Genomic DNA, 21,435 nt, shown 5'->3' on the forward strand with positions numbered 1-21,435 from the left:
CCTGGTGGAGCGAGCTGTCAACACTAGCGGGCAAGGCACGCCTTGGGTCTGATACACCAAGGCGATGACTTCCACTATCCAGTGAGCCATCCTCTGCTTGGAGAAAGACTTTCCCTTCTGCTGGCCTCTGTAAAAAAAAAGAAGAGCTGGGCCGATGTCCTGAAGCTTTGCGTTCTGTCCACGTAAATGTGCAAGGCACGGACAGGACAGAGCAAAGCCAGGGCTAAGTCTGCCTCCTCCGAGGGCAGCGCTTGCAGGTTCACCACCTGATCCCTGAAGGGAGTGGTAGGATCCTTTGGCACAAATCCAGGCCGGGGCCAAATTCGAGGCACGCATTGTCATCAGAAAATACATGCAGGTCCCCTACCCTCTTGATAGAAGCCAACGCAACCAGGAGCACTGTCTTAAGGGACAGGACTTTTAACTCAGCAGTTTGCAAAGGCTCAAAGGTCGGTCTCCGCAGTGCTGTAAGCACTAAGGACAAGTCCCAAGAGGGTATAGAGTGCGGATGAGGAGGATTCCTCGCCCCCCTCAGGAACCTGATGATCAGGCCGTGCTTCCCAAAAGACGTAACTTCAACTGCATCATGTTGCATAGCAATAGTGGCGACATACACTTTGAGGGTAGAGGGAGACAGCCTTCGCTCCAACCCCTCCTGCAAGAAAGAAAGCACTGTCCTGACTGAGCAAGTTCGAGGGTTCTCCCCGGAGAGAAGAACACCATTCGACGAACAGGTTCCACTTCAACGCATAGAAGTGGCTTGTAGAGGGAGCTCTAGCAGAAGTGATGGTGTCTACGACCGACTGGGGTAGTCCACCTAGAACTTCCGCGTCCCGTCCAGGGACCAGACATGGAGTTACCAGTGGTACAGATGCAGGTGCCAGAGGGTGCCCTGTCTCTGTGAAAGCAGGTCCTTCCTCAGGGGAATGGGCCAAGGAGGGGATGTCACGAGGAGCATGATTTCTGGTAACCAGGTCTGGTTGGTCCAGTACGGAGCAACTAACATGAACTGCTCCTCGTCCTCCCTGACTTTGCACAGGGTCTGTGCAAGTAGGCTCACTGGGGGAAACACATACTTGCAAAAGCACTGGGGCCAGCTGTGTGCCAGCGCATCGTGCCGAGGGTCCCCTCGGTCAGGGAGTAAAGCAACTAACAATGACACGTGTCCGGGGCGGCAAACAGGTCCACCTGTGCGGTCCTGAAGTGTCTCCAGATCAGCTGGACTACCTGGGGATGGAATCTCCATTCTCCCGGAAGCAGAGGCTACTGTGAGAGTTTGTCAGCTGCACGGCTGTGCAGGCCTGGGATGTGAATGGCATGAAGCGACCTCAGATTCTTCTGACTCCATAGGAGAAGATGGCAGGCATGTTGTGATGTGAACCAGCACGGGCCACCCCAAGAAACCAATCATCCAGCCTCAAGGGTTCAGGACACAGTGGAGGGTTCCACTCAAGCCCGACCCTCTTGACGGCCCGGGAAAGCATAGTCGTCAATTCTGGATTGGGCTCAGGCAACGCCACTCTCCCAGAAGGAGGCAACGCAGCTGAGTTTTCATCTCCATATGACTGAAGCTTGTGGCCACCGCAGTAGCGTGTGTCTGTTTTCTTGCCATTTTTTTAGTCTTAAAATGTCTTAAATTTAACAATATTAAGACAGCTGTGATAATTAGGTCAGTGTCCATGGTGACTGAATGTGGTGGGAAAACAGAACAAAGGAGCACATGTGACTAATGAAAACAAACAAACTGATAGTTCATGTAGTGTGAGGGTGTAACAACAAGGTTTCATTTTGTTAGGATTAGTTAACATGAACAATGAATGAACAATACTTCTACAATACTTATCTTTTTATTAATCTTAGTTAATCTCAACATTTTCTAAGACATTTTTAAGATCCAGAGTTGTATCTGTTACCATTAGTTAATGCACTGTCAACTAACATGAACTCAAATATTTTATTCACTACATTCACAAAGGTTATTGCTCTATAGTTCATGCAACAAATAAGACCTTGTTAAGTGATACCCAAAAATAAAATAAAATGCCTAAATAATGCAAACAACATTACTTAGGCTACATATAAAGAAACAAAATACATGTGCCATGGATAAATAAAATGAAATAGCCTCCGCACAGACAATATTATTTGAATCAAACCATGTTGTTGATGAAAATAATAGGCTACGAGAACAATAAAAGTGCTAGTTAATAATAACTTTGAAATAAAAATATGAAACATTTTTAATATTACAGTAATAGTAAACATTTCAAATAACATCATTGATGTCATAGCTTTTAATGTTTTGCATTGCTGTCTGAGTGCACGCACTGAAGCAGAAGAGCTGAATGAGCACCTGAAAACTGAAGAGCTTTTCTAGCGGGTTATTTAACGCAATGAAACGCATCATATATTAGATTAACCAGATATTTATATTACATAAATTTAATGTTACGACTTATATCTGCACAAAATGACGCGAATGCACAAGCGAACTTGACGGTGCTGGTTAGAATGTGCTCAAGTTCTGGATGCGCTCCCTACAACAAGACGCTATCTCTTTTATTGGACCTGTGGATGCAGTTGTTTTGGTATCATATTTCAACTTAGGACTTCACTATTAGGATTTTCTTAGGTTGTAGGGCCTCCTATAGCATCAGAATTTAAATCTGCATGGTGTCTTCCGAACTCACCCATATATCGTTCCAAACATTCTGCTGAATCTCACTTCTTGCACAGTTGGTGAGTTGGTTGTCCTAGTAACATAGCGATCTTGTTCAATGTACCCTCTTCTTATTATAAAGACAGGAGGGGCCAGATCGATACAACATGCAGCATCACCCTGTGTATTAACCCTTTATGGACAACAGGCACCAATGGCAGTGGCATAAATTAGTCGTGACGTGAACTGCTTCTGAAGAACATTCTTGATAAACTTCCCCTTTTAGCCTAAATGCCTCTGTGATAATCAATACATTTCAATAACATCACAGTGTTTTTCTCTCAGTGTATGTTTCAGATTTATGTTTTCTCTGCTTTATTGACTTCACCTGTTAGCTCATTTCAAAAAACACGCACTTAAAAACACACACACTGCAAAAAAAAAAAGCATGCATAGACAGGATGTAGTGGTGACAGGGATGTTCTGTGACAGCAGTCGGTACTGGATAAATGTTTTTTCCACCTTGTTCAACGTGTACAACACTCTCAAACATGCTACAGGAAACTTCAACATTCATCATAGAATTGATCCAACCAAATCTTATGTATTATTTTTGTTGTTGTTTACAGAGCCCAAATTGTGACCTATTGTATTACTGAAACCACTCTTTAGATCTTTGTATAGAATCTGATGTGATTACAATATGAAAGTAGAAAATCAATATATCAGTGATTTATTGTGTGGGCCTACTGTGTGAAATGATTAGCTCTTTGATTTTTTTTCTCTGTAATAATGCCTTTGTCTGAAATAAAATGCTGTATATTAACAATTTCACACACAAAAAAAAAGAATGACACCGATGTGCAGCAATAATCTGTAATGTATCTTTTCAGTAGTATGTCCTGATATCTGCATGGCAGTTGAACTCTAGATGAACTGAAATTTCCATTCAAGAATGTTCAACTGGCATTTTGCGTGCATTTGCTATTGTTGCAGATATTCTGTCTTATTTTTTGAAGAGCTTATTTCCTGCCTGGTTTCATCATTTCCTGCTCAAGGAACAAATATTACTTGCTGGTAGTGATTGCCTGAGAAACAATGCATGCAGCACAATGGAATCGCTTTCTGTTTATCATGGGGCCATCAGTCGAGAAGTGTGTGAGATGCGTCTGTGTGAAGCGGGCAAAGATGGGAGCTATTTAATTCGAGACAGCGAGAGCGTTCCTGGTGCCTACTGCCTCTGTGTCCTGTAAGTCCTCAAGAAATTTTTCACATTTTCTGAATTAAGCTAATTTTATGTGTCACTCGAGTTAAGGCACAATTTTACAAATACAAATACAATTTCAATTTTGAACTGCACACATACAATTTAAAATGGGCAAATTCTATTTATTGGCTTCTGTTTGTTCTGATCTGTGATTTCGCTCAATGCCAGGTGTAAAGGTTTTGTCTACACGTACCGGCTCCAGAGAGACTCAGCGGGCTCCTGGGCGGCTGAGGTGAGGATTTTCAATGCAAGAACAAAATGATACATTTAAAGACACAACACAAAAGTAAACCTCATATACAGCATCAGATATTACAATTTAAATATTATTAGCTTTAAAATATTCTAGCTTTGTATTGTTCTAAAATTGCCAACTTTTGAAAATTTGATTTAGAGAAGATTTAGCCAGATAATTACAACCCCTTCATTGCTATTCATTCTTTATATGTATTTGTATTTGCATTTGCATTTGCATTTGAACTGCAGCTAAATTTAAGTAAAGGTTTTTCAGACAATTAATGATGATGACTGTCAGTAGTAATTCATGGGGATAACATAACAAAACTGTGCATTTCCAGAGAATGACTCAAATGTATAGAGGTATGAAACAGCTATGGAAAGGTATTGTTTGGGTGGGATGAGATTTAAACGATTTTACAGAGAGAATTCTCTCAGCTCTAACATCTATAAAGCCAACATCTCATCTATAAAGCCAACATCTCACATATACACATGTATATTTGGACTATTTCTAATTTACAAATTTTAGTGGATCTGCCCTAGTTCATTGGGTCCTTGCAAATAGATTATTATGATGATATTGTTATTGTTGTTTGTTTGTTTGTGTGTTTTTTCACAGACAGCACCAGGTCAGACTCAACGCTTGTTCCGAAAAGTCAAGAATTTGATAAGTGCCTTTGAGAAACCAGACCAGGGCATTGCTGTTCCCCTCCTCTATCCTGTAACTGTCCAGAAGTTCTGCTAGAATATTCCTAATCACCATCCTTAAAACAACAAAACAAACTACAAGCATGTGGACAATTTTATTGTATAATTATACATTTTATGCTGTTTCATAATAACATGTGGATTTGTATGTATAAAAGGATTTGTATAAAATTGTGATTGTGAATCTTAATTTGTAAAGAATGTTTTACTGTGGGAAATTGTAAAAGCTTAATCTAAAATATAATTTGAATGTGTGGTGCATTTTAACACACATTATGAGTTAATCATTCTATATCAAATGTTTAATAAAACATAAAGTGTTGAATAAAACAGACTTAACTAGACAAATATCATTACGCACACCAGATAATTCAGTCAGTAATATTATGCTTTGTGCCAAAACAATATTTTTCTGTAGAATGTGATCACTATAATTTGTGCATTAATTAAGCTTGATATTTTTGAATAATTATCAGAACAAATTTAGAAACAGGAAGTCTTGAGTGAAGTCTTTTTCGAGTACACTTTATTGTCCTTGCTACACATTGTTATTAATAACTTTGAATTATGTATAATTACATGCAACTAATCCTAAATCTAACCCTATAGTAGGCACATACAGTAGTTATTTATTATTACTCAGTACTTAATTGGTTACACTGTAACACAAATACCTTAAAATAAAGTGTAACCTCTTTTTCCAACTAACTACTGTTACCTTCAGCTAATCTCAATTTGTTTTATGAAGTGAATTTTGGAATGCTGTGTGTCTGCCAAATGCCTTAAATTCTTTCATCGCATTGCATGTTGCCGATAATGAATAAAAGGATGGTTCCCCCAAACAGCATCTGTGCCACGAGCGAGACCCAGTGGGGGATTCCAAGACTCAGTAAACGTAAATGACCAGACACATTGTGTGCTCGGTACTGACCCTCCTTTAGACATCTTAGGCACTATATTTAACAAAATAATTATGAAAATACAAATAAGTTGAAAGGAATCTTACCCTGATTAAACTTAATTGGTAATCTATATTTAAAAAGTAGAACATTTTCTACATGTTTTAATACTCTATAATAAAGGGCCATATGGTCTCTAAATTAATATGAATTCATGAACTGCATGCAGATTATATAATTCAACATTAGGTCCCACTTTATATCAGGTGTATTTATTATGTACTTACATCAAAATTATAATAATAATAATTGTTAGGTACAGTGGCTTTATTGTGTTGATGTTGTATTGCTACACTAGCTGATACTGAGGTGGATATGGGTAAGGATGGCAAAGGATTGGTGTAATTATAGATGCAATTACATAAATCAATTATAGCTGTAATTATATGCAGGTATTTTTAAATATAAGTACAATGTAAATAGAGGCATGTACGCATTAAATGCATTGTATCAAATGATTAATTTAAGTCTTAGTACAGTTAAGGACCCTTAATATAAAGTTGGACCCAATCAATATCCTAGAAAAATGGTGAAAGACTTAAAGATGTTTATACTTGTGGATATGGGACATATCATGATGCTGCATCTTAGACACGTGACATTGACTTAAGGATCTATAACAAAGTCACAAATGACCCTTTACTGCTGTTTTAGTGTTCAACCTTTCAGGACATGGAAGCCAATCGAACCTTAGTAGAAGTATAAGGATCCACTAAGACACCCAGCCACAATCGTGTAAAATGAAAACAAACCATCCCTTTTCTGGCTCATACCATAGTGTTTTGGCTTTTCTGTTGTCATTGTCTATTTCACGCCTCATATTTTCCTTTTAAAAATATTTAGTCACATTTTCCTGCTGAAAAGACAGAAATACTGCAACACCACCTGTCAGCCACCTACAACGCTGCCCTTTTATCTTCAACAGTTTCCCCATCAACAGCAATTTCCCCATTCAATGCAATCACCATCGAATGCGAGACAAAATGCTTCTGGCATGGAAACTCAACCATCCTACATCTAGCCTTTTGGATGAGTGGTGAAATATCTTCAATAAGTGTTCAAACACGTCCTAATACTGTCGAATAATTTTGGTATGACAGTCTCCTAAGTATAGTCATTTAGAGAAGTACTGACCGCATGTTTAATGGGGACTGTCCCCGCGATTAGTCACTTTGAAATGACAAGCCTTTTTCAAATGTCAGGCAATGAACTAGACTTTAAATATGCAAAGCAATTCCTAAGGACTAAATTAATTTTTTGTATGAAATTTTAACATCAAAACTAGCTTGTGCATTTATACAAACAATAATAAACTGCTAAACAAAGAAAACAACAGTCATAACTTCCTTGTAATTGGGTCATTCTCAGGAAATGGTGCTATTTATGTGGAATGGGTGCCCACATTTTTACTGATTAAGTCACATTATGTGACAGATTTAACATGTGCAGTTTATTTTTTATCTAAGGTTACACGACAACGATATCATAAAAACAGAAACGTTTCGCAAGAGAAGCATGAGGACATTTCTTTGCAGAATAATATATTCCCTCACTACCACTTTCTTATATGCATATGTCTATAGTGAATGAAAAAATAATTCCACATGCTCCCTTTTGTTTTACTACAAATATTTTTTTAAACAAAACACTGCATTGATTAATTAACAATTGCGTTTTCTTAACTCATCGAACTGAAAGTAAAAACTCAAGACAGCTTTGACAGCAGCATGCAGCCTATGTCACACGTGTGTGGTGGGGTGGTCTGCGGTTCACTGAGAGAAATGACAGGTGCTGGTGATGCAATCGTTTAGAGGTCTTAGGGTGTTTCGTGTTTCGTGCCCTCTGTTTGCCTGTAGCGAACAAGCGCAAAGACAGAAACAAAGTTACACTATATTAACTACCGCTCGCTCTCTCTCTCTCTCTCTCTCTCTCTCTCTCTCTCTCTCTCTACTCCACTCTCAAGGTTAGAACTATTATTATCACCATGCAGTGCAATTTCGCACTTGTGCTTCAGGGTTGATCACTCCAGATGACACATATGCTGTGTGGGCAGCATCACCTCCATGCCACTATAGCACTGGTCACGTGGAAAGAGTCATCAACGCTAACACGGTACGTGTTTTGTGTGTCTTCTGCAGAAAATGTGGTTAAACTGTAAAAATCTGTGGCTGCAGCTCCCTGGCTATCTGATGCGTGCAAAACCCAACCGTTAGGATTGTGTCAGCTCGCCATAATTTTGTGTTTTTTTTTTTTGTTTTTTTTTGTTTGTTTGTTTGTTTTGTTTTGTATTCAATTCTCCTTTACCTTCATGTGTACAAATCTGTTGCAATTCTCAAAAGAAACACTGGAAATATTGGGGCTCATGCCAGATTAAAATGGTTTCCTGTTTATGCACTCTGACTTTGAGAAGTTGAGCTCTTCGCACCTTTGCAAAATCTTCCCACCAGTTTGGGCTGTTGCTTTTTTTTTTCTCAGAAATATAGTACCATTTTAGTCATTGTCAAACTGATTTCTAAAATCTACATTTTGTTTTCACTGCACAGAAATGTCAACCAGTTAATCTGAATTGAATGCTGATACTATAATAATCAACAATACTGCTACTGTTACTAACTCTTTTGCCTGACACCACATTAAAGATCTGGGATTAAATTTAAAACTGAACATAACTGAATTCTCTCCTTACCAGTTGTTAAAGTTCATTACAGTACATGTTATCCTTAGTTAATAGTGGAACCAGGGCATCGCTGCTGGCCAAATGGGTGCTTTAAGATGCCACCCCCCCAGAATGTCAGTGGATAAAGGCTTATAGTTACATCATAACATCGTAATAGACTTGCTATATTGATAAATCTACACAATTTTTCATATCAACAGAAAATTTACCGGGATAACCTGGCTTCTCTCGAGACTTTCCTGCTTCAGAGCAGTCATAGTTAATGATATGCTAAAGCCTGCCGGCACTTTGTTGTGATTGGTTACAAGGTAGTCTGTGATGTCACAAACGCCACCGATTTCAAACCGCGTGTTTTAGACTGTCTTTGGTTTACTGCAGTTTCAAACATAAAATACTCAGCAATGGTGCTGACTTATGAATTTGCACATGGTTTGTCTTAAAGCATATTAAAAACACTACATAGACATATAGAGAATACGAATCTGACGTCACGCCGCATTGAGTTCTGAGTAACTTCTTTGTTTATCCGCCATCTTGACAGGATCGCGCAGCCTTTCCGTTAGTTAGTTTAGTGCAGTAATTTGTTTTCTGTCATGATTGTGAAAAATGTCACCATTGTATGTCATTAATGCTGCATCGATAATTGTGATAGTAACTCAGATCATCGTTCTGAGAGAAAACAAGACAGTGAAAAACGTTTTTTTGCCTTTTCTACGTGTAAAAACACCAAGGGAACCAGGTCGAGGAGATAACGAGAAGACGCCGGATGGCAAATCTCTTAATAATGGCACTGATTAAACCCACTGCTTATCACTCAATAAAAGAATGACATTGCTAAGTGTTTTTGAAAGTTTTGATTTCGTTTGGTTTAATAATTAACATTACCTTTGCAAGTCTGACTCTCACTGCGCTCGTTAATTAGCAGAACTTGACGGGGACATTCATATGCTTAACAAGAAAAACGCTTCATGTGACAAACAAACAATTCTGTACATGTTTATTAAAGCATACTGTGTGGAGATACGCAAATGAGCCCAAAATATGAACGCAACACATTTATATCTTAAACGGTTTCCTCTCATGTCCTCTCAAGAAAACGCTTAATGCACTTAGACTGATATTAAAGAGGCCAAATTCTATTTACAAATAAAGCACATGCAGAAAAACGGATGAGACCAAAATATAAACTTTCAGTATCACTTAAAATGCAAGCATTTTATACATTTTCTTCATAACAGTTTTATAAAGGTAGGAAATTGCTTAGTGTGGTTATCATTTGTTAAAATAAATATAAAAATACAGTGTGTTCGTGTCCGCTGAATTTGACCCATAATCTCTGATTCTCCTCATCTGTGATCATGGAAAAGGGGAATTACAATGACAAGTTGTAGGCCTACTCAATATGCTCGTTTAAGCACCATTTAAATGTTTCCAACAAATAAATGAATCGACTTTTCTCAGTGTGTTGATCACATAGATTTATTTGGATATTCATACGATGGCTGAAGCAGCAGTGAGCGTCCGGTAAACAGATCAACATTGTAAACGAAATTCTACAAAACTTCAGTGAAAATAAATAAAAAAATAAAATGATCATGCGATGCGATAAAATAGCTTCTATTCCCTGCAAACAATACCATTAAAATTGTTAACGTTCCACTTAATGGCAGAAACAAAACAAAAGGTAAGCAAGAATCCATATTAATTTCAATACGAGTAATAGAGGGCGATCCTGTCAAAATGGCGGCGCCGCCCCGGCATGCAACGAGGCATGACGTCGGTTCGTATTCTCTATAAACAACATTAAAAACTTTTTCACCACAGGGGTGTCTTTAATAGACTGTCTGCTTAATATCTGCTGACACTTTATTGAGATGGTCCCTTAACAGAGACATTATGCCTTAACCCACAAAACTTTCAAAAACACTCAGCTATGTGATTATTTTATTGAGTGATAGGCAGTGGGTTTAATAAGTGACATTATTAGATTTGCTATACGGTGTCTTCTCGTCACCACCTCAACCTGCTTCCTTTAGTGTTTTTATACTTAGAAAAGGTGAAAAATGTATTACCCCTAGTGAAAAAATAGTATACTTAAGCACAATTTATTTGTATGTACTTTAGTATAACTAAATGTATTTGTGGCATGCTATAAATTGGTATACTTAAAGCCTCTAAATTAGAACAACTAATTTTGTACTAAATGCATTTTAGTTGTACAAAAGCAGTGCTGAGGTTGTATTAAATATACTTGTTTGTGCTAAAGTGGAACTATTCCAAGTATACTTAAGTACACTTTAAATATACTCTTGTATTTAAGTTTTGAAATGCAGAATTCACTCAGCATAAACTTTAAATGTATTTTGGTGACATTAGAATTGCAATTCAATTACATTGCAAGTGTGTTGAACATACATTAATATTATACTGATAACAAATTTTTAGTGATTTTAAAACACATTGCAATGGCATTCCAAGTTAACTTGGTTACAGCTTTAGAATATGTTTTTTACAGAAAGCCCCAGTATACCAGTAACTTACTTATCCAGTGAACATCAGTGAGACAATGGGAACAGATTTATATGTATATTGAATGCAGGAACCAGTACGGGCTGGAATCGAACCCGGGTCACGCAGGCCGCTGTCGCACGAGAGCACTCGGCTTACCTGTTGCGCCACCACACATATATAGACTACGCTAAACTGGTGTTACTTTGTGTTCTCTCTATACTGTTAAAAGTACAGCTATAAGCGTGCAGACATTATAAATGACAGCTTAATAACAGCACAAATTATATGGATTAAAAGACTGTGAATCGCAGACAAAATTTGAGTTTCTGAGTTAAGTACATGACGGTGAGAAAACATGTCAGAGGCAATGGATGCAGAGTCTGCCCTAGTGAAAAAAACAAACCAAAATGTATTTAAAATAAGCCTACATTCATTTCACACTAACTAAAAACCCATTAATATACAGTAGTCAGCATCAGAAGTGGATCAAAAAAGTTAATCAAAGTTGTCCTTAGAAGGTTTTATGACAACTTTGATGAAGGGTTTTGATCTGCTTCAAATGGTGACTATTTACAGACATACTGACATTAATATTTTAATTAAACTTTATTTGCAGTTCTTCTTTATTGCACAATGCATATTTCTAAATATTAAGCCTAAAATGTTTAATATCACTATTAGTATAAGGAAAGTAAGATCACTGAATAATTTAAATGCAAGATATATATATATACTTGTACTAAAGTATACTTGCAATAGTTCCACTTTAGCATAATCAAATATATTTGAGTATATCTTTAGTTGGACCTCAACACAAAAATACTTGATCCAGTTTAGCAGACTTTAAGTATACCAATTTAGTATACTAAAAGTAAAATTGCAGGGTATTAATATTAAGTACATGCAAATGTAAATGCAATTGTAGTACACTTAGCATAAAATAAATGTATTTCAAATAGATTTTAGTATATTTATTTTTTCACTAGGGACACAATCCAGGTTTTTCCCTGAACGATGATGTGAGTTATTATTGCAATTCTCAATTCAGCATGAATGACCTACAATTTTTCACAATCATGACAGAAAATCAAAATATCGCCCCAAACTCACTAGCAGAAAGGCAGTGAGATATAAACAAACCAGACTAAAACTCAACACAGCGTGACGGCAGCTTTACATTCTCTATATCTACGGCCTCGGTAGGCAAGATGGAAGGCAATTCTTTCAAAGTAGAAAAATCACTCCTCTTCATAACATTAAGGATCACATCCAACATATGTTGTGATTTTCTTTTTATACCTTTCTAAACCATAACAGTACGGGTTACAGTTTCTCCATCTAGTCCATTCTATTTTTCACTTCCTGCTCTCCATCTGAATTCCGCCTGTCATCACGTGATTGCAAACAAGCTATTGCACTTACAGTTTAGAGCAGTTTCCCAACCTTTTTTACTCCAAGGCCCACTTCCTCTCTGTACCCCCTGTACCCGTTTTTGTGTACATACCCAAACGATTTTCACTGGTGATGCATAGAGTGGACATGCAAATTCACTCCCTGACAGTATGTGGCGCTTGTCAAGTCAAGTCACCTTATATATATATATATATATATATATATATATATATATGTATGTATGTATGTATGTAGTGCAAATAAACATATTTATGAAACAGACATTCTCAACTATAGTTCTTGAATGTAAAAGAAAAAAACAAACAGTAAAAATACAGAAATAATACACATCTATTGGTGTGGCCAAGAACTGGAAGAGCACCCATTTGCGTGCGTCTCAATCAGCTCTCCCTAGTTCACTAGTCAGGGCACTGATCAGGGAGTCAGCCACATTCATTTACACGGTATACTGATACGACCTAGGAAGCTAGGGAGCTGTTTGAGACGCAGGGATAGTTTGTAGGGGTCTTCCTCGACTACTTACTTTCTCTTCGTCGTCTTGGTATCAATGTGTGCTCGGCAAGACCTTTTTGTGCTTGAGCGGCACCAAGTCGAGTTTTACTGCAACTTGAACAAAAAGCGCCACTGTCATTGGTATGCCAGTTTAACGCGGCGCGTCAAACCAAAAAAAAAAAACCAACCCGAGACGTTTTTTTTTTTAAAAAACGACGCTTTTACGCCTCGCGTTTTTCGCGTCGGTGTGCACACTCACATTCGCCCTTTGTTTAGTCACGAGGCGTTAAAAATCGGCGATAATCGCGTGCGATATTCGTCCCGGTGTGTACAGGCCTTTTCAAATCATTTTAACAAATCATATTAAAAAATAATAATAATTTAGAATATAGCCAAATCTTATATTACTGTAGACTAATTGTCTATATATGTTTGGCAATATGTTTATTCTGTCTTAAACCATTCCTTTTTTGTTTTCCATTTAAAAAAATAGCAGAACATGAATCTATCAATTTGCCACTTCTATAATTCAAAGTGAAATCAAAAACCACAAATGCCTTTACTCTAAGGCTATACACTCTCGTGTAATGTGGTAGTCATGAAGCTCAAGAATACATTAAATGTACAGAATAATCTTTCGTAAGAACACACAAGAGATACTCAGGAAAAACACCATTGACATTAACAGTTACATTGATGATACACATAGACAAGATTGTACAAAGCATTTAAAGACATGGGGAGTATATGCTAAAACAAACAAATGAGCTTAATGAGTAAATGAACAGGGCACAGGTGAATGACTTAACTAATTAAAAAGACTGGGGAAAACTAGGTTACAGGGACTGAACCAAAAACACAGTGAAAGGGGAAACACAGAACACATACATGTTACATAAATGTCACAATCAGCAGCTGGGTCATTATTTAGTAGAAAGACATAACTACATGATTTTTCTCTGTCTCTGTCATTCAATCTGGTAAGCAGTTTAAATGAGTTATCTTCATGTTATATTACAACTTTTCACATATCTTTTGTCAAATCAGCTTAAAATTTAAAAATGTTGTTCAGATAACAAATAAACTAATCTCATTCTTTGTATCAACTCACATTTTTAGCTTAAATGAACTCAAACTTTTAAGGCAACCAAGTTAGGCTACTTTAAGTTAAAGCAACAAATAATTTTTACAGTGTGATTGTCTTTAATAATTTTTGTGCATTATGTTAATCTAATGCCACATCCACAATATGATGTTTTCATTTAAAAAAAAAAATCAATTTTCAAATGAAAATAACATTTTCTAAAATACCTTCACATTCCATTTTCACTGGAGGAAAACATTAGTGTAATGAGGGGTAAACGCAGAGAAAATTTTCTGTCTCGTATCACTCCTGAATTATGTAAACAGCACATTATGTAAACAGCATTTATGACAAAGAAAGACAGATGCAGATATCATAACCAATTGATAAACACACCTTGTCCTCTGCTTCTGACACTGGCGCTGCTCAGCTACAGGCTGAGGAACACACTGAATAGTGCTGACTTAAAGACAGGGAGGAGCCAAAGCCTGCCGACATTTTCATTTTAAACCTTTGGGGACTGAGGACTGGGGACTGAGGTGATCACAAATTTGTTTAGAGATTAGGCAGCTAATCTGTAAGTAGAAAAAGGGCCTAGTGACAACCCTGGTACCAGCAACATGTGAGAAGTGCTGGTATGCAAGAAAAAGTGAGGGTACGCTACAGCTTAAAATATATAAGGGCCAGTACCATGTAACGACTGAACTGATCAAACACACCATTCTTCTACTTAATCTTCACAACCCCTCACCTAGGCAGACTCTGTGATGTATGGTTTCCCCACTGAGAATTATCACCATTTTTGCTTCAGTCATAAACTTCAAAGACACTTGGGACATTGATTGTTCTCAATGAGAGAACAGTACAGACTACAAGAAACAGAAATGCAGTCCCATAGAAATGGAATTCTATCCACTAATTCATTGGCAAAACCATTTCCCCAGGACATTTTGTGTGTTATTGCTGTTTGTATACTGTCTTTTAATATTTTATAGTGTTATGCATGCCTGATGACAGAACGACTAGTTAAAGGTGGTACAGAGGACGTTTTCGTCGACTGAGTTTTTGAAATGAGCGCATGCGGAAGAACAACTCCCCTCCTTCACAGCTCATTTCAAGTGAACGCCTCCCAAAACCCGAATCTAAGTTTAAATAAAAACTATTGGATTTGTCAATGAAATATGTCTCTTCATTAGTGATGTTGTTACATTTTATTTATTTTAATGGCCTTGAAAACAAATGCATTCAACTTTGGGAAAATGTGTTAAACTGTATTTAAATAGTAGCACAACTGTATTGTGTGAGATTATGTAATTCAAAGTACAGTAGTCAACATTTGAAGTGGATCAAAAAAGTTATGACAACTTTGATTGAAGGTTTTGATCCGCTTCAAATGTTGACTATATTATACAAAGTATAAGTAATAACCAGAGGTGTAAAGTACTTGAGTAATATTACTTGATTACTGTACTTAAGTATTATTTTTGGGGATTTTTACTTTACTTGAGTACATTTAAAAATCAATACTTTTACTTTTACTTGATTTTTTTTTTTTTTTTTTTTTTTTTTTTTTCTCAAAAAATGTAGAGTACTTTTTACTCCTTACAATTTTATTTACAGTCAAAAAGTACTTATTTTTTGGAGATCACTTCATTCTATTTTCTTTTGCTATTAACAAAACCAATTGAATTGCGCTGATGACCAGTTTAATTTAAAGGTTATTTATTCAATGAGATTCATTTTCACATTCCATGAAATTGGTCAGACATGTTCATTGGTCCTTTGGAAGTGACGTCATGTTGCATCAATTACCACAATGCACAGCACCTTGACCTCAAAGAATATACACTAACAAGAAGCGACACTCAACAGAATGTTCCATTGCAACACCTGTGCCCAGCAGTGGCCTTGCATTTCCGCCATTTTGGGGTGAAGGCGACTTGGCAGTCCACTAGTTTCTATGGCAATATCAGCTGCTTGGTTAAAAAAAAAAAAAAAAAAAAAAAAACTTTTTCACAAAACCTTTTTGCTCTCAGTCAGTTTGGGTTAAAACTCTTTAAAAGATCTAGTATTAGTATTAGACTTATAAACACTGAATTAATACCAACATATGAAATTAAATTATGACATGCATCAGAAAAATTGGGAATGTTGGACAATAAATATATGAATATAACAGCTTGATTTTGCAGTGTTGTCTAATGTCCATTGAAGCAAAAGTGTCCAAAAGTGGGAATTATGCGATAATGGACACAGCAGATCATAAGATCATTATGTTTGTAGCGTGATCCATTAAAACGTACAATATAGCTTATTTCAATTCAGATCTAGATATTATTATTATTACTCCACTAGGTCTGAAATATATTGTTCGCTGCAAACATGATCTTAAATTAATTATTAATTTACTATTAATAAATGTGTAAAGTTTCATAAAATGGAAATGCTCAATAAAGTAGGCTAACTACGTTACCTCAGATGGATGAATGGTTGGATTCCACAACTGGTAAAATAAAACATAAGACAATACAACATTTACTGTAGGAGCCATACAATTTACTGATGACTTAATTTAAAAAAGCTGTTCTATTGCGCTTCTGATTTGGCAGTGAAATTCACTGATTTTGGGTGCGTAAGATGTGAAGGATTCAATGCTCCAGTTAGTATTTTCACCCCATAATGGCGGCCGCGCTACCGGAGCGCCATCTAGAGACTGTTGCCTAAAAAGTATCAGAGTGTTGCCTCTTGAGTTCTATACTCTTTGTTGACCTGGAAATTACAGTGGGTACGGAAAGTATTCAGACCCCCTTAAATTTTTCACTCTTTGTTATATTGCAGCCATTTGCTAAAATCATTTAAGTTCATTTTTTTCCTCATTAATGTACACACAGCACCCCATATTGACAGAAAAACACAGAATTGTTGACATTTTTGCAGATTTATTAAAAAAGAAAAACTGAAATATCACATGGCCCTGAGTATTCAGACCCTTTGCTGTGATACTCATATATTTAACTCAGGTGCTGTCCATTTCTTCTGATCATCCTTGAGATGGTTCTACACCTTCATTTGAGTCCAGCTGTGTTTGATTATACTGATTGGACTTGATTAGGAAAGCCACACACCTGTCTATATAAGACCTTACAGCTCACAGTGCATGTCAGAGCAAATGAGAATCATGAGGTCAAAGGAACTGCCTGAAGAGCTCAGAGACAGAATTGTGGCAAGGCACAGATCTGGCCAAGGTTACAAAAAAATTTCTGCTGCACTTAAGGTTCCTAAGAGCACAGTGGCCTCCATAATCCTTAAATAGAAGACGTTTGGGACGACCAGAACCCTTCCTAGAGCTGGCCGTCTGGCCAAACTGAGCTATCGGGGGAGAAGAGCCTTGGTGAGAAAGGTAAAAAAGAACCCAAAGATCACTGTGGCTGAGCTCCAGAGATGGAGTCGGGAGATGGGAGAAAGTTGTAGAAAGTCAACCATCACTGCAGCCCTCCACCAGTCGGGGCTTTATGGCAGAGTGGCCCGACGGAAGCCTCTCCTCAGTGCAAGACACATGAAAGCCCACCTGAAGGACTCCAAGATGGTGAGAAATAAGATTCTCTGGTCTGATGAGACCAAGATAGAACTTTTTGGCCTTAATTCTAAGCGGTATGTGTGGAGAAAACCAGGCACTGCTCATCACCTGTCCAATACAGTCCCAACAGTGAAGCATGGTGGTGGCAGCATCATGCTGTGGGGGTGTTTTTCAGCTGCAGGGACAGGACGACTGGTTGCAATTGAGGGAAAGATGAATGTGGCCAAGTACAGGGATATCCTGGACTAAAACCTTCTCCAGAGTGCTCAGGACCTCAGACTGGGCCGAAGGTTTACCTTCCAACAAGACAATGACCCTAAGCACACAGCTAAAATAATGAAGGAGTGGCTTCACAACAACTCCGTGACTGTTCTTGAATGGCCCATCCAGAGCCCTGACTTAAACCCAATTGAGCATCTTTGGAGAGACCTAAAAATGGCTGTCAACCAACGTTTACCATCCAACCTGACAGAACTGGAGAGGATCTGCAAGAAGGAATGGCAGAGGATCCCCAAATCCAGGTGTGAAAAAACTTGTTGCATCTTTCCCAAAAAGACTCATGGCTGTATTAGATCAAAAGGGTGCTTCTACTAAATACTGAGCAAAGGGTCTGAATACTTAGGACCATGTGATATTTCAGTTTTTCTTTTTTAATAAATCTGCAAAAATGTCAACAATTCTATGTTTTTCTGTCAATATGGGGTGCTGTGTGTACATTAATGAGGAAAAAAATGAACTTAAATAATTTTAGCAAATGGCTGCAATATAACAAAGAGTGAAAAATTTAAGGGGGTCTGAATACTTTCCGTACCCACTGTATAACAGTCAGTGGAAGAAAATGGAGGAAGTCATAAATCAGCCACAGAATCAAGAGCACCCATGGCCAACAGTTCATCTGATGATGAAGATTTTTTCGCTTCTTTGAAACAGACAACACATGAAGCCAGCAAAGAGTTGGATATCTGGCGTGTGTTTCAGACACCAGTGTTTCAGGCACTGCAGGATTGAGTTTTAGCCCCAAAAGAGCTAGGCTTGACACTCACAATTTTGAAAATCAGCTTCTGCTTAAGTTAAATCCGAGGTTTTGCAACTTGATAATTTTGCAATTTAATAATTTGATAATTAAATCCAATTAAACACAAACAGTTCTAAAGGAGGATAAAACTTTGTATGTGGTTAATTCACTTCATGTTTTTAGAGATTAAAAGCTTAAACAAGAATCTCTAGTTTTCATTCTTGTTGTTACTTTTTTAATACTCAAGTACAATTTTAATGTAGTACTTTTTACTTTTACTCAAGTATGATTCTGGCCAGATACTTTTACTTTTAATTGAGTAAAATTTTCACTCAGTACTTGTACTTTCACTAGAGTAACATTTTTGAGTACTTTTTACACCTCCGGTAATAACAAAGTGTATTGTTATTGACTGCAAAGTGTGTAATGTTTAATATTTGGAATAAGCCAAAGGTACTGAGCATACAGTATATACTATTACCTGTAAAATAATATATTCAGTGTATATTGCTTGTGTTTTCTGAAGACACTAGTAATTATTTTGTAATGTACTTAAATCACAAATAAAGTGTACTTATAACACAAAGTGTACTCATAACAGAAATAAAGTATACTTATAACACAAATAAAAGTATACTTAAAACAGAAATAAAGTATACTTATAATACAACGTATATTATAACAAAAAATATACTTTTAACACAAATAAAGTATACTTATAACACAAATTAAGTACACTTTAATATCACTAATCAAGCATGTAATTAGTCCCTACACAGACATATACTTAAAGTGTACTAAGTATACCTGAAGTTGTTCCAATTTAGCACACATAAGTATACTAAATATACTTAAAGTTGTATTTTAATACTACTTAATTTCAACTTAAATATAGGCTACTTAGTACAAAATTAGTTGTTTCAAAATAGCACACTTTAAATGAACTAATCATTAACACACTTGAAATATACTAATAAATAGTCTTGCTGCAAGTATTGTATTCTGCCAGTGTAAACTTAATAAACATTTACACATATTTGGAAATTGTATAGACTACACTGCATATACTAAATGGGCTTGTAATGCATTCATACTGAAATAAATAGCACAAGTAATATAATGAATTCCAAGGATGAAGAAGTAAACTTAAAAAATATACTCAAATTTAACATTAGATACACTACAACTTCAGGATATTAAATACTTTCAGTGCATTGTTACAATGATCATTTTCAGCGCACAGTTAAAATATACCTCAAATATATTTTTATAAAGTGCAAATAAATACACTTTTAAAAAATAAACTGAACTTACACTTCAAGTATATTTTTCTAAAATATATTTTTTAGAAAATATACTAAAGTACAATTATTTTAAAGTGTGTTAAAAGTTGCATTGTGAAAATATGATACTAATATACTTTTTATATATTTAACGATAGTACATTTTTTGTTAGTATATTTGCAGTGTACTATAGAAAAAGGGAATATATTTAAAATACAATAAAGTATACTTTTTTTTTCACTAGGGATGCCTTTTGTTTTAAGAGGGTGTTACAGTCTGCATTGACATAGGGGTAAATACAAGCATTTATCAGCAGCTACACGTTCAAATCTATAGCAGCAGCAAGCTTTACATAATATATAGTGACTAAACATAGTACATAAGGATGTTCAGAGTAATGGGCTTCTCGCATATACACCTTCAACCGAACTTATTATTTGCTCAACTTCCAACACACCCAAAGGCTGATTTCAGTCAACCTAGTGTATTCGGACTGGTTCAGCCGAAGCACGTTAGGATATTGCTCCATTATCTCTGTTCTAATGACATAAACTTTCAATGGGACTATACAATTTTCCAATGATAAAAGGTTGCTAAATCTTCATACTATTTGCTCAGGTGGTCCGGGAGATTTTTTTTTTCAATCTCTTAGCTTGCAATGCGTCCATCTTGTTAAAGCACTTATGCACGTTCTAATCGGACACATTCGTGCCTTTTGACTCATGCACACGTAATCTAGCCATTAGGTTTAGGCATTCGGTGTTAAGCATTTGGTGTGTAGCAGGCATACATAGTCTTAAAGGCATTAGAGCCAAGCTTAAGCAAGCTACCAGTTAAATATTTATAATAAAATATATATATATATATATATATAGCTGCTTCTTCAATTCACAGTTTCATCCCTGTTGCTGACTCTGACCCCAGCGCACCAAGCCTCTTCAAGTCCCCACAACCGTCTACTGAACAGCATAGTAAAGACATTCCCAACAACCAAAGCTATTCCTACACCTCTTCGCTACGTTTCACCACTCAGAAGGAAAGCTCTTGATCCACATTCCATACTTTTCTAGAGGCAGTTCTCACAGCTTGTATAATATAAATAAATAAAATGGTTTCTCTTACATTTAAGCACTCAAAAATGGCAGATTTAACAGGTCACACTTTATTATCTAGCATTAATTCTGTTTTTGCTCTTCTTTCATGTAACAATCCCTGCAAATTCGGAGATGCAGCTGCTCAGATCCACTGTTTCCTTACAGCTGATGGAAACTGATGACCAGGGCCTGGTTCATTAAAACACCCATGTCAATCACGTGGCTTAAACCTAGAAGTCTACACTTACCATTCATCCAGAATTGGCGCAGCAATGTCAGCATTCCAAGAGTACCATCCACTACCCTTAAAGAAATGGGCCGCTGGGATTCAGCAGCCCACAAATGCTACATCAGACCTTATTCCAAGACTTGAAATGACAAGAAACATCTCTGATTTAAATTATCAGGTGGCGCTGGGCATTCTGGTATATTAATTATTATTCAGATACAATTAA

The 21,435-nt window shown here is 36.7% G+C and overlaps 1 protein-coding gene across 1 annotated transcript; it reads left to right on the forward strand.

The window, feature by feature from the left end:
• Window positions 1–3,683: 3,683 nt before the first annotated feature.
• Window positions 3,684–5,227, forward strand: sh2d1ab (SH2 domain containing 1A duplicate b). The gene is made up of 3 exons (XM_048179659.1): window positions 3,684–3,908; window positions 4,095–4,158; window positions 4,786–5,227. The coding sequence occupies exons 1-3, from the start codon at window positions 3,772–3,774 to the stop codon at window positions 4,909–4,911; spliced, it is 327 nt and encodes a 108-aa protein (XP_048035616.1). The 5' UTR covers window positions 3,684–3,771; the 3' UTR covers window positions 4,912–5,227.
• Window positions 5,228–21,435: the final 16,208 nt, after the last annotated feature.

Source organism: Megalobrama amblycephala, unplaced genomic scaffold (genome assembly GCF_018812025.1).
Source record: "Megalobrama amblycephala isolate DHTTF-2021 unplaced genomic scaffold, ASM1881202v1 scaffold265, whole genome shotgun sequence".
Lineage (NCBI taxonomy): Eukaryota > Metazoa > Chordata > Actinopteri > Cypriniformes > Xenocyprididae > Megalobrama > Megalobrama amblycephala.

What these genes read in the sequence shown, in the direction of transcription:
- sh2d1ab (XM_048179659.1), top strand. Translation starts at nt 3,772, where the DNA reads ATGGAATCGCTTTCTGTTTATCATGGGGCCATCAGTCGAGAAGTGTGT. An exon ending in GCCTACTGCCTCTGTGTCCT is followed by an intron (nt 3,909 to 4,094) that starts GTAAGTCCTCAA and finishes GCTCAATGCCAG; the next exon opens with GTGTAAAGGTTTTGTCTACA. An exon ending in CGGGCTCCTGGGCGGCTGAG is followed by an intron (nt 4,159 to 4,785) that starts GTGAGGATTTTC and finishes GTTTTTTCACAG; the next exon opens with ACAGCACCAGGTCAGACTCA.